Source organism: Phoenix dactylifera, chromosome 8 (genome assembly GCF_051530095.1).
Source record: "Phoenix dactylifera cultivar Ajwa chromosome 8, Ajwa_hap1_PhDact_Kaust_v1.1, whole genome shotgun sequence".
NCBI classification, from domain to species: domain Eukaryota; kingdom Viridiplantae; phylum Streptophyta; class Magnoliopsida; order Arecales; family Arecaceae; genus Phoenix; species Phoenix dactylifera.
Genome location: NC_143197.1, coordinates 11596311 through 11609627, shown reverse-complemented (window position 1 = coordinate 11609627; position 13317 = coordinate 11596311). Strand labels below are relative to the sequence as shown.

Genomic DNA, 13317 nt, shown 5'->3' with positions numbered 1-13317 from the left:
CTAAAAACTGCAAGCGGCTGCCGCAATAGAAAATCAAAACCATGAGTATTTTATTTGACCCTTTTCTTTATAAAATTAATTGACACAAAGTATTCTTTTTATTTTTAGAAAATTAATTTTTTTCCACCTTTTTTTCTCCTCATCCATATATTTTTAAACTCTCCATTGATACCAGGATTTTTGTTGAGTTATGTATAAGAAAATTAATTATTTCAAATATATCTTTTACCTTCTGTGGAACGTTTTTATAATTCATTTTGTTAATATATCTTTTAGTTGGACCTAATTTGTGCTCTTGTTTTTTATACATTTGTTTAGATCTTTTTTAGATATGGAAAAATTATAACTGAAAACTTTAGCAAGAGATTTGGTTACTTTCATTCCTACTCTCATGTCTTAGCTAGATAGTTACCTATCTTCTTTCTTTTTCCTAGCTTCTAACATTTATTTATCTTTATTCATTCAATTACAAATATTTAATCAAATTTACTTACATATTTAAGTATAATCTAACAACAACATATTAATATTCAATTAACTTACATGCCATGCACGTAACGTTAATTTGAAAGGCAAAAGCAATAAGCACGAAGATGCAGGTTATTTTGTTGATAAAATCATGTACCGAGTTATCTTCAAATCTTACATCTATCAAGATTTAGCGAGTTAGAAATATTTACAAGGTTTATCCTTCATTTCATCAACTCGTCTACTATAAATTAAAAAAAATAATTAAGCTAAGTTATAATATAATGCTGTCAATCAGCTTTATCTTTCGCTTACTTTAAAACTACTTATTAAATCTTTAATTTATTTAAAGTTTTAGTTATTAAATCAGCTTTAATTTAATTTACTTTAATGCTGTCAATCACTTACTTTCTTTGGCTAGCGTGAACAAAACTCTACTTAAAACAAATTATTAAATTATTTATTTATTTATTTTTTATATGTTACCCCCCACGCTGAGAGAGAGAGAGAGAGAGAGAGAGAGAGAGGAATTTAATAACGATAGATAAGATGGGGCTGGAGGAGGACATGGATGCCTTTTGCTTTCCCATCCTTGTCTGCCACCGGAACGAGGAAACCCTAATTTCTCGAACTCTCCTGTAGAGGTCTTCCTCCTTTCTCTATCCGCTACCTTCCCGGAAATTTCTCAGCTACTCCACCAATTTATGCAGTCCTACGCCCTTTTGTATCTTTCCCTTGCTCACTGTCCCCATCTCTTTCCTCTCGTCTTTCCTCGATTTCATCCAATTATTCCTCAGTTTTCTTCAAAGGTTGGTGCTTTGAAGGAACGAATCCAAGGAATTGGCTTTGATTATTCCTTTTCTTGTGTTTCTTCGGGGAAAATCGAAGCTTGGAAGCGATGATGAAAGCGACGCTGGTGATTTTCGCCCCCAAATTTTGGTAAAGTTTGGATCTTTTTCAAGGTTTTAGATCCGTGGTAGTCTTCTCAAAGTTTCTTTGCGTCCGTCTGAGGCGATAGCAATGGATTCCTCGCTGGGTTTGGAGAGCCGACGCCCAATTTGTAGATACTGAGGTTCGGTAGGATTTGGATTGGATTATTTTGCTGTTTTTCTTGGGGGTTTGGGAGAGGAATCGATGTCGTTCAAGAGCATCATCCAGGACATGAGGGACGAGATAGGCAGCATCTCGAGGAAGGGATTTGAGGTGAGGCTTGGGTATGGCCTGAGATCGAGGTCGCATCGGGTGGTCCATGATGCACTGGGGCGGCCGCTGGTGGATGCCTTGAAGCAGAGCTGCTGGGCGAATATGCCGCCAGAGCTCCTGCGGGATGTTCTGATGAGGATAGAGGAGGCCGAGAGCTCGTGGCCCCCGAGGAAGGATGTTGTGGCCTGTGCCGGAGTGTGCCGGAGCTGGAGGGATATCATGAAGGAGATTGTGAAGACTCCTGAGCTGTCTGGCAAGCTGACCTTCCCAATCTCATTGAAGCAGGTTTGGCTTTTAGAAGCTTTGCATATGGATTTTTTGCAATTCCATTTGCTTATGGTTTTTTTGCAATTCTATTTGCTATCCAGTTCTTTGGTGATTTTTTGACTGGGGTGATTGGGATCAAAATCTCATTTTTCTCTGGAGGACTGATCTGATATTATGTTGACACGAGGATTTCTGTTATTCATAACTAGGTTGTTGCTTTTGTTAGTTAGATGATGGTGAAAACTTAAATACCTGTATAAGAAACATGCATTGTTATGAAATCTTATTTTAGGATTAAGATTGCATGATGCAACCTTAAAAAATGGATACCATTAGACTAAAGTTAAGGTTAAGTGAGCTGAATGTATATAGACATCTTTCTGATTCAATTTTCTTCGGTTTTCCATGAAAAAGACCGTATTTTTTGTTTATGTATCAGAAGAATGGTGAAAAGTCCACGATTGCGATGTTGTTGGAAACAAACAGTTGACTTTATGTGTTTGTGCGCTTTCTTAGTATTTGCTGATATGACACATAACTGTATCAACTGTAATGTTAATTCTTGGTTGTTTTGGGAAACTTGGATTAGTTTTTGGCATATTCTCCATCAACTTGAGTATTAATAACAAGTTGACTTGCAAATCCTTATGCATCCAACAAATATGGATCCAGATATTACTTCTTATTAACGCCATTGTCTTTTTTTTTGCAATCCTTGTTTTCGTGAGGCATAATTACCTTTTCTGCAGCCTGGCCCAAGGGACTTTTCTCTCCAGTGTTTCATAAAGCGGAATCGAGCCACACAAACGTATCATCTTTACCTTGGTCTAAGCCAAGGTAACCCTTTTGTCATTCCTGTTATAATAAATGCTTCTCTACTTACATTTTTGTCTGTGGTATGTTAAACTTCATCAAAAACTTGATGTACACTGCTACATAATGTAATATTTGCAACCTGAAGATATCTGTATTGTCACATTTGCAGGATGTAAGTTAATGGAAATATATGCTTATCTATTTCTTATCATTTGAGCTCATGACTTTGATATTGTTGGATTTCAAATATTAGTTGCCTTATATTGGATGATCATTGATTACACCTGTTAAATTAATATTGTAATCGAAACGAAATTGATACTGTCAGCAAAACTTTTCCATGGGCCAGTTTCAGAACAGTGATGCTTCTGTAAAAAAAAAATCTTCCACATGCTGACCCCTATATAGTTTTTATCTATGAGTTTTATCTTCACAGTTAACTTTTGATCATATTAGCAAAAAATCATGACATTAATGTTGCCATAATGCAAAATCAACAAAGGCTTCATGTATATAACTTTTTCCATCCCCAAACTATTTATGATCCATTCTAGAGCATAAGACATGGCTTTGTATCCAAGACTTAAAGTGATCAGGTGGATTGGTTGATAGAAGTGGGTATGGATCATTGCATTCCTCTCTTGTCCGATATTTTTTATTGTATCTTTCTCAGCTTTAAGGTAGTCTTTACAGCGACTATGTACTTGCTCATGTACTGAGCTATAGAGCCTAGGACAAATGAATGGTATCTCCAAAAGGATGGCTATAATGTAATGGGGCCTAAGGGCATAAAGAACAATGCTTGATGCCAACCAGGTGGGGAAGCTGCTTACTAGAAGCCACAGAGGATGCCGAAGTGTGTACAAAAGATGGTAAAAGTCAGCTTATTGGAGTAATCTAACAATATCAGGTTGACCTGGCCTTTTTTTTTTGTTTGTTGGGGGGGGGGGGGAGAGGATGGTGGATTTAGGGCTGAAAATGAATGCCATCAGCTAATGGTAGCATTTTAGGATCATGCAATTTTTTAAAATGCTATGAAAAAACTGAGAATTTAAATGAACGAAGACTTACAGAAACCAATCTGATTTGATATGATATTAATCCTTAGGTGATTGATGGAAAATGAACAAGGAAAGAACCTTCATGTGGTTATCATTTGTTATTAGGTTGTGTATTAGATGACTACTTTGTTGGTTTTATGCTATAGTGTGCTCAGTTAGGGTTTCTTTTTTAGCGATTCATTTGGATTTCCAGAGGGAGGAAAGCCCAATGAATTGTTTGATTTGTAGGACTTTTGGTCTAAATTCACAAGGTTGGAATGAGATTAGTATTCAAGTTGATTTATATGTTAAATTTAAGAAAATTCTTCAACAGAACTGTCTGACAGGATAAACCTAGAATAAAGTTGAAGGTGAGATACTTGGGAACAAAAAGAAAATATGGGATAGGGATGTGTTGTTAGTCCATCAAATTTTGACATTTTCTTGCTTAGTTATATCTTTATTCTGCATTGTCTTAACTTGTACTATACTCCAAAAATCAATGACAGAGCAACTCTTTGGGATAGTTTTTAATCTGGAGGTTCTTGGTGCCTTTGCAGTATGGAGAAGAAGAGCTCCAATCTGATGTGTGTAATGGGTGAGCCATGCAGAACTATATAGACGTGAAAGTTTAGACAAAGGATTGAAGGTTTTAATTGTAAGTTGCATAAGTAGCATCATGATAAGTGAGCATAAGCTGGTTAGGAAAGATCAGAAGGCAACCTGATGTAGTGTAGGATTAGTTATGGGTCTATTCTATGCAATACGAGATTTTATCAGCAAGGTGTTACAAGTGAAAACATATTTATAATGTTGTCTCTGCTCATCTATTGCTTCATCCTTGTATAGTTATTTGCTGGATTCAACTATACAAGTCCTTGGCTTGAATCTTGATCATTACAGAAAAGGGCTAAAGTTAGCCAATAACTATTTAAAATGGCATCACGGCTACCCTTTGCTATTGATATCTTACACACATCTCTAGAGTAGTTCAGCTCCAAGTTTTGCTTTAAAGACCACTTTGTGCCTTTGGAAGGATAGAGGAAGTATGCATGTAGTGCAAGGAGTGCTTATCCTGGGTTCCAACCAGAGAGGTGGCCCTTGGATGGGGTTTTCGTGTGGCCAGCAGGGAGGTACACAATGGTTGAAATAAAGTGCATCTTGAGAGAGAGAGAGAGAGAGGTTGGGTGAGGAGGAGGCATGCTGAAGGGCCTGTCAATGAAGCAATAAGCATGTGGCATGGACAAAGAGATTTGTGTAATGGGATCGTTTGCGAGAAGTATGATGAGAGAGGAACATGATTCAAAGGTAGGAAGAAATGTTAAGGTCCTCGCCCAAGTACTGAATGGAAAGTCAATTCATGAGAAAAGATGAGAGCTACAGGGTCTTCAAGGTGGAGGTCACGTTTGGCATTGGGATGGCTGTGTGGGGAGAGAGACAGAGAGGGGTTTGGTGTGTCGTAATGGAGCATGCTTCTTGCAGTGAACCGACCTTCTGTTTGACTTCTCTGATTGGACATTAGTTTAATGTCAAACAAGGCTTTCAAATGTACTGCCAATGGTTTTTCCCTGCAATTGTGATCCCTTATGATCAGTAAAATATATGGTCTAGTATACAAATTTTATCTTTCTAGTCATTTTCCTATCCCTTTTTAAGGCATCATACTTCTTTTGTTATGTTTTGTCAATTTTGCAGTGCAGTCCATAAATTGTAAAATTGAACATGAGCAACAAAATTTTTCAGTTGATTTGCCTTTTCATGTAAGTCATGATCAATGTGCCAAGCTTTCACAAGTCCATTGAATGAGGAAATTCTGAATAACTTCACAGTTCTTTTTAAGCATGACCTATGCAAAGTGTTGGTTTTATGGTTTAATTTAATAAAATCTGAAGGAAACAGTTGGTCCTTGTGGTTACTTTGTTCCTTTTCCATCTTGTTATTTTAGATAGTCTTTTCTATGTTTTCATATCCATACTTATAACTGTCTAACCTTTTTGATATTATGCTGCCGCCTGTATTGCAATAAAAGGAAAGTAAAGTTAATGTCATTTTTTCTTCTTTAATTGCAAAGTGCCATTAACTTAATTCTTCATGCAAGTTAAATCACCATGGTTATTTGTTTTTATCTGCATTGTTGTCTAATGTTCAATTGGCAGCATTAACGGATAATGGCAAATTCCTTCTTGCTGCACGCAAATGCCGACGTCCTACCTGCACTGACTACCTCATCTCGCTGGATGCGGATGACATGTCAAAGGGAAGTGGAACCTATATTGGGAAGTTAAGGTGAGGTTGCTAGAATATTTGTCACTGATTCTTATGGTATGCTACTTTTGTTATTGACATGTGCATATGAAGGTTGATACGTATCTCCTAGAGAGGAAAATTGACCTAGAATCTGGTAAAAAAAAAGTGAAACACTATTGAGTTCCAAATGTGAGATATGAACATCCAGTCAGGCCCTCTATGACCTTAGAAAGCCAAGTTTTTGTATATTTCCAATGAGTTGGTAGGATCTTTGTTAAATCTGTAGGACTACTAATATATGATTGGCAAGAATCATGTTGTTGCAGGATTTATTTAACAGTTTAGACATGGATAAGTGCCAGTTGTCATGACACATGACATGATAAGTGCCGTGCTGTGTCCTACTGACATGTTGCCAGCTGTATGCCAATTCTTGGCATGCTGCTTTGCCAATGCATGCTAATCATTGGCAAGGCTTGGCTTGGCATGGCATGGCATGTACCTTGCCAATGCTAGATCGGCATGTCATCTGCATGCGATACTTGAATTCTTGCCATAAATGATGAACTTATTAATCAAAAAATGGAAGAAATAATAATCATGCTTGCAAATATATTAAATACTAAAATAAACATAATTATCATAGCTTGAAGCAAGCACTGGAAATTGAATTTATGTAACTACATGCCAGTAGTCAAGGAATGTTCTTTCCCTGCTTCATCACAATGGAGAGATGGGAATGGCCTGTGGAAACTGAAAGATGAACTGGTAAATTCAACATTAATTCTTTGATCGATAGGCTATCGTTTTCACAGCTTTTTAGGAGAGTATAATAGCTCCGTTCCCAACCTTGGTTGGTCACCTACTGTAGATGTTGTAATCCATCCCATATAAAGTTATTCACTCTTTGATGCAAACAAACAAGGGCAACAAGATCTTGCTCAATTTGTTTAAATTTAAGGCATTAACATAACATTCTACTTTAGAAAATTTATGTCAGTGGATTTTTTTTTGGAATCCTCCATCTAGTTTCTTTCCAATCTAATTAAATATTGCAAAATCTGAGTGTGATCTTGCAAAAGTGCTCCGTAGAGGCTTGATATTTATCCATAAAAAAATCAAGGAAAAGAAAACCCCAAAAGATAAGGCTTTTAGCCTTTAATTTATTGCTTTTGACTGAAATAACTAGCTTAGTCTGAGTTCATTGGAAGTGGCTGAAACTGGATCAAAACCTGCTAGTTTCAACCAAATCTGTAGAAACTGCTTAAACTCGGGCTATATCTGATCGAATTTGCCTGCTAAAGTCAGCCAAAATGTTTGGTTCCTAGCCAAAACTTTTAAAAACTTAATCAAGAATGAAGAAAACTAATTTTTTTCTCATCTTCATATAATCCTTGTAACTAATACATGCAAATATGCATAAAAACATGGTCACAAGCTGAAGATTGAGATATTCACTTGAACTTAAAAAGAATACCAGAAAAGAAGTAAATTTAATCTTATTTTCTTGTTAGGTTGCCTTATTATTTCTTTTCCCCTGGACAGATCAAACTTTTTGGGTACCAAGTTTACAGTTTATGATGCTCAGCCTCCTCATGCTGGAGCCATTGTCTCAAAAGGTCGCTCCACTCGTATTGTGGGTTCTAAACAAGTCTCTCCTAGAGTTCCTGCTGGAAATTACCCAGTTGCCCACATTGCTTATGAGTTGAATGTGCTAGGTTCCAGGTAAGAAATATGTCAGTTTTTATACATTAGTATTTTGGACTAAATAACTTTTCACCAGAGGGTTGTGCATACAATATGCATAGATAAAATATTCATTTGTTTGCTTGCTTGTGTGTGTGCATGCAAAATCAAATGTATTTGAACCTTTGGGATCAGCTACCCAGGTAAGACCTTTTGTTTCTTATAAATGGAGGAAGGGATTTTACTCAGTGATTTTTACTTTGGGATGAGTCTTATGTGTGACAATAGTTCTCTTTGCATTTGAGATCTGCCTATCTTGATTATGCTCATGGTCTCTCCCTTGCTCATTTTCTGTCACATTGAATGACGAGCAACATAAAACTTGCCTCCCTCTATCGATTCTGTTACTTGGCTAATTTGTGCTCCTAGCTACTAGTGGTAGACCTTTGAGAGTGATGACATCTAAGAAATAGGCATGCACTAAGGACGACATGTGGAGGGTGAACAGAGAGGATGGTGAGAGGAAGATATGTAAAACTTGGTTGTTATGTGATATTAATGAGATGCATTGCAGTGTATTAGAGGGAAAAGGATAGGATAGGAGGGAGACAGTCAGTTTGTCAAAGCATATCCTATTTGCCATCTGGTTTTCCTTAGAAAATTTAGTTAAGGGTCTGCTTGGATGCATGGCTCCCTATCTCTGTGATATCTTCCACACAATTGAGAGTTTGAGGAGAAGAGGAAGGGAAAAGTGGGAATATGAGGAGGGAGAGGTGATTTCAATTATATTGGAAATCTTGGATGTGCATGATCAACAGCCTCCCCCAATCTGTCCCACTTCGTTCCCAAGCCGCTCCCACCTATGTCGAAGATATACCACTGACAATGGTGAGACATCAGAACAAGGCATTAAAAGAGGTTTATACACCTTTTTCCCTTTTGGCAGCTGGAAAACCTATTCCTACTTTGTATCTTCTTTATCAATGAAATTTCTGATTAAGGATTTCATTGCACTTTATATGGTATTCACTGGATTGCAATGGCGTTCCATGGTTTAGGAGCTTGACGTGTTGAATTCCAGTTTCAACATCTACACCAAATCATATGCATTGATATATCCTGCATATGTACTCTTTGTAGTCAACGGTTCTATATTATGTCCAATAAGATTTTACAGTATTGGGGTTATGGGGATGTCTGTCAACCATGAACATCAACCATGTGCGTTCTTATTTCATAATATATGCGCTTTAGTATATTGAAATGGTGCATTGTTGCTCTTTGCTTACACATTCTATTAAATACCAGAGGTCCTAGAAGAATGCAGTGTGTCATGGACTCCATCCCTGCTTCTGCAATAGAACCAGGAGGGGTGGCTCCCACACCAACGGAGTTCCTTCTTAGCAGCCTTGATTCATTCCCATCAATTCCATTCTTCAAATCCAAGTCATTTCGCTCAGAAAACTTGTCAGGGCCTTTATCCGGCCAGAAGGAGGGAAAGTTGGTGTTAAAGAACAAAGCTCCAAGGTGGCATGAGCAGCTCCAGTGCTGGTGCCTAAATTTTAGGGGACGGGTGACTGTTGCATCAGTGAAGAACTTCCAGCTGGTGGCTTCAGAAGAGAATGGACCAGCTGGCCAGGAGCACGATAAGGTAATTCTTCAATTTGGCAAGGTGGGAAAGGACTTGTTTACCATGGATTACCGCTATCCAATATCAGCATTTCAGGCATTTGCTATCTGCCTCAGTAGTTTCGACACCAAAATAGCTTGTGAGTAAGACAAGGTGCGACCTTATCTTCTTAAAAATCATTATTGCCATGTTATTACTCTTCTAAAGCTGACAGCTATTTTTTTCTAGTATCGTCCATTGTAAAATTGGTGAGCCTGAAAAGTGGAGTGTTAAGATTGCATTTTTAATTAGTTTGCTGTTGCTTTTCTACATACGAATGTAGATAGTTTGTAATGTAATAAAGGAAACTTTTAAGGAATTAAAAATTTATTTAGGGAGATGGGATACTGTGAAAATAGAAGCTAGCAACTAAATGTAATTTGAAGATAGCTCCACTTTTTGCCTAGTTTATTAGTAAACACGTATATTAACGGGCATAAACTACGGACGAGTGGTGGTGAAAATAAGCTATCCTTTGTTCCACCTTTCAATTTCGACCCCCCTCATTAAAAGACATGTGACATCCTTGACCTATCCATCTGTTAATATTCAACAATCAAATACATGAGTAAAGCTTCAATTAGTATAGAATTGACAACTGAATCAGGGGACAAGATTTAATCTTGTGTTACTTAGTTTAGATGCTGAACTTCAAAGCATTCTTTAGGTCTGAGAGTCTGGTGCGTGAGTTAGTATGCCCATAATATTACTTAGTTGATTAAAGTGATGCAGCAAATCTTCTCAAAAGAAGTGATGCAGCAATAACTTATGCACAATCTTATGATAATCAATTTAGATCCATTCAAACTATTTGTATTTCCTTTGCAGCAGCTTGCATCCTCAGGTGCTTCTAGATGCTGAGCCATCTGAATAAATTTGGGAAGAAGCAAGGGACGGCACAGATTTAGGAGCATGTAGGTAAAAGCAGCAGCTTAGCCATTCATCTCTTCCTATGTAGAATTTGATGCATGATGTACATACCTTTTCTGAGAGTTTCCTCAATATCTTTTAATGCTCCTTGTCAATTTGCGACCTTGTGCTTGCCTATGAGGATAACTGGAAGACTGCATTTTATAGCATTGTGGTTTTGTTTACTGGGGTGTGTATAATGCCAGCATGTAATGCCACAGAATCAGTGATATGCTTTGCCTCGTAGGAACATTGGTGTAGCTACTCTATTATTTCAACTTATTGGTGCGGAAAAAAAAAATAATTAAGATGAATTCTGTAATTCGTTTGCCTTATGGTTTGGGTTCATTGAGTGCATTGTAATTAGATGCTCCGTATTCATGTTAGGCTCATGTTTGATTTCAAATACTGCTAAGATCAGTTTGTTGGATAGTTGCATCTGTACAAAGATATTACTAGATCTTTTAATCAGCCAAACATAATGCATCATGTACAAGAAGACTCATGTTAAATGATGTTCTAAATGTTCTAAATGTTAGTGTTGGTGTCTCATTCCCATCTTAACATAGAAAGTGTTGATGGGTGAAAATGATTAGCTTTTGATTTGCTTGCTTCTTAAATTTACTTGTCTTGAAGATGGATACAAACTTTTATATAAAAAAACCAGCATCTTATTTTTCATTTAAATCTTTCCAAGTTTAGAAAAATTTTGGATGCTTGCTCTATGATTGCATATTTTTTCCTGGCTAAGCTTTATGATTGCACTAGCTAAAATTCCAATTAATAAGATAGCTCTTCCAGTCCCTAATTGAGTGGGTACGCTTGTTGTAGGTCCCTTGGTGGTCCAATGAATGCTTAGAACGTAACATCAATTTTAAGAGGTTCTGTCCTACTGCTACAGTATCTGCTCAATTCTTTCTCGTTGCAGCAGAGTTTTTTTTTTGTGTAAACTAGCAATGTACCCGTGCTATGCTGCGGTTTTTAATACATTTTAAGAAAAATATAGAGACACTTAGGTCCTAGGTAGTGTAAAGAATACGTACATATGTGTAAAACCGGCAGGAGATAGGACTAAATACGGTGATGTGCGGGACTTCTTCATGATTCTAATTCGATAATCTAAAGGGATATATAAGCATCATACATTTTGCGAGGTCATTTATCACTTCTTTATGTTTTGTAGGATGGTCTTGAAAAAAAAAAAAGAGAAAATAAATGTTTAGAAATCGGGGAAAAGCCATGCTAATGATATAGGTCTATGTATGGTAGGTTACGTCATACGCTTTTTTTTTTTGGGGGATGGGAGGTCAAGTATGTTCATGCATTTTATTCAAAATAAAGAGGAAAATAAAAGCTCAGAAAGTTAAAAGTGATCAAAAAAAATTGATTAGTATTAAAGATACAATACTTGAGCAATGGATTTTTCTTGAAAGTTTCATCTTCAAAGAGTTCAGTATGAATACGTTGTTCTAGAGTTGAAACAATAGCTTCCTCTACAAGCTGAGAACAACAAGGTCCAGCACTGAAGGCTACGTGTGGATTGTGTACTTGCAGTTCCTTTTCTTGGAAAATTTACCACTTTAAAATTAACCATATTGATATCAAAATTCTGCGTACCAAATGTAATCTGGAATGTATAATTGAGGTTGAGTTTCTTTTTCATAACGGGAGGAAGAATAAATTTGTCAGATCTTTTGTCGGTGGCAAGGTTAGCTGCTGGTACACCAATTCATTGTTGAGCCAATTTGCCGAATGTTACAAAATTTGCAACACCAGTTTTATCTTCGACAATTTCGTTCAACTTGAACCTATATGTAGGTTAGCATGAAAGAATTATTTTAATGTTGGATTATAAATATATTTTCTAAAAGAGAAAGGAAGGAAAAGTCAGGACATATTTGTTTTTACCAGGGTACGGAAGGTTGATCATTTTTGTCGCATTGATAAATCAAAAGCTATTTCCATAAACTTTTATAGTAGCTCTACAGTCGTAATACGCTTTATACCACCAACCGTAGTTATTGTCGATTGTTTTTAAAATAGCTTTACATGTAAATTTGATCCCCTAAAGGAAAAAAAATAAATTTTCTTGGAAAAATATAATACTCGAATCATATTCTAAGAAAATGTCAGATTAACCCATAGTAAATATTTTACGAACTAAATATCGAAGTATTTGTTGTATTTTTTGTGGTTCCTTACTGTACCTAAAATTTGTTCCTATCCAATTCTAATAAATCTTCTATTTCTTTTCTATTAGCCGCTGCTTGCTCACGAGGATCGGGAGCAACTTGTCCCTCTCGTTCCATGAACATAATTGGAGCAATCTGTATTTCTAATCTGCGCATTAGTAGCCATACATATTCGGAGAAAAGAATGGATAATTTCAATATAATTCAAATAGTGGACAAAAGTATTTTGCTGTAACTTGTTTTCTGAATTTATGTAATATGTGGATGCAGATATGGTGGATAAACATTCCTTTTCTGAATACAAAGGAAATGGCAGGAAAATTTTACTGCCAAGAAATGTAATGGTATCTTGTTTCCGGCAAAAGTAGAAAGAATACCTTTATATGTTCTTACAAACATGCCAACGAAGATAACTATTGTAGGTCCTTTTCTTTCATTTTCATGAACAATAGCTTCATCGAATTCTTGAGCTAATTTACCCTAGAAAGTGATAGCCAACAGAATTTGACATTGCAATATAAGAAAAAGGGAAAGCATTAAAAAAGAGTAAACCATCCATGAAAACGAAAAGCAAATTAACTTCCTTTAAGTTTTTCAATTTCAAGATTCCTTTTATAAACCAAACGAAAAGCAAATTAGCTTACTTTAAGTTTTTCAATTTCAAGATTCCTTTTATAAACCAATTTTTCTCTGATGTATAACTGGTCAAGAGGGCCAATTATTACAAAATGACCAATAACATCTGCACAAGAGAAAGAAATGTTATATAACTGTATTTTTATCTATATTTGCTAAGAATAAGATGGTTATTTTGCAGGCA

The 13317-nt window shown here is 36.3% G+C and overlaps 1 protein-coding gene across 12 annotated transcripts; it reads left to right on the top strand.

Annotated features, from left to right (window-relative positions):
- Positions 1-968: 968 nt before the first annotated feature.
- LOC103723230 (tubby-like F-box protein 6) lies at positions 969-12839 on the top strand. Of its 12 annotated transcripts, none has more exons than XR_003382867.4 (7): positions 969-1956; positions 2688-2775; positions 5951-6080; positions 7587-7766; positions 9036-9510; positions 10225-10314; positions 11137-11521. XR_003382867.4 is itself a non-coding variant. In XM_008814081.5 (6 exons), the coding sequence occupies exons 1-5, from the start codon at positions 1603-1605 to the stop codon at positions 9502-9504; spliced, it is 1221 nt and encodes a 406-aa protein (XP_008812303.3). In that variant the 5' UTR covers positions 973-1602; the 3' UTR covers positions 9505-9510; positions 10228-10627. The 12 variants fall into 12 exon arrangements, 4 of the variants coding, with proteins under 4 accessions (XP_008812303.3, XP_008812302.3, XP_038980555.3 ...); XR_015967959.2 differs by lacking the exon at positions 11137-11521 and adding an exon at positions 12768-12839 and having other exon boundaries at positions 973-1956; positions 10228-10314; XR_003382869.4 differs by lacking the exon at positions 11137-11521 and adding an exon at positions 12566-12839 and having other exon boundaries at positions 973-1956; positions 10228-10314.
- Positions 12840-13317: the final 478 nt, after the last annotated feature.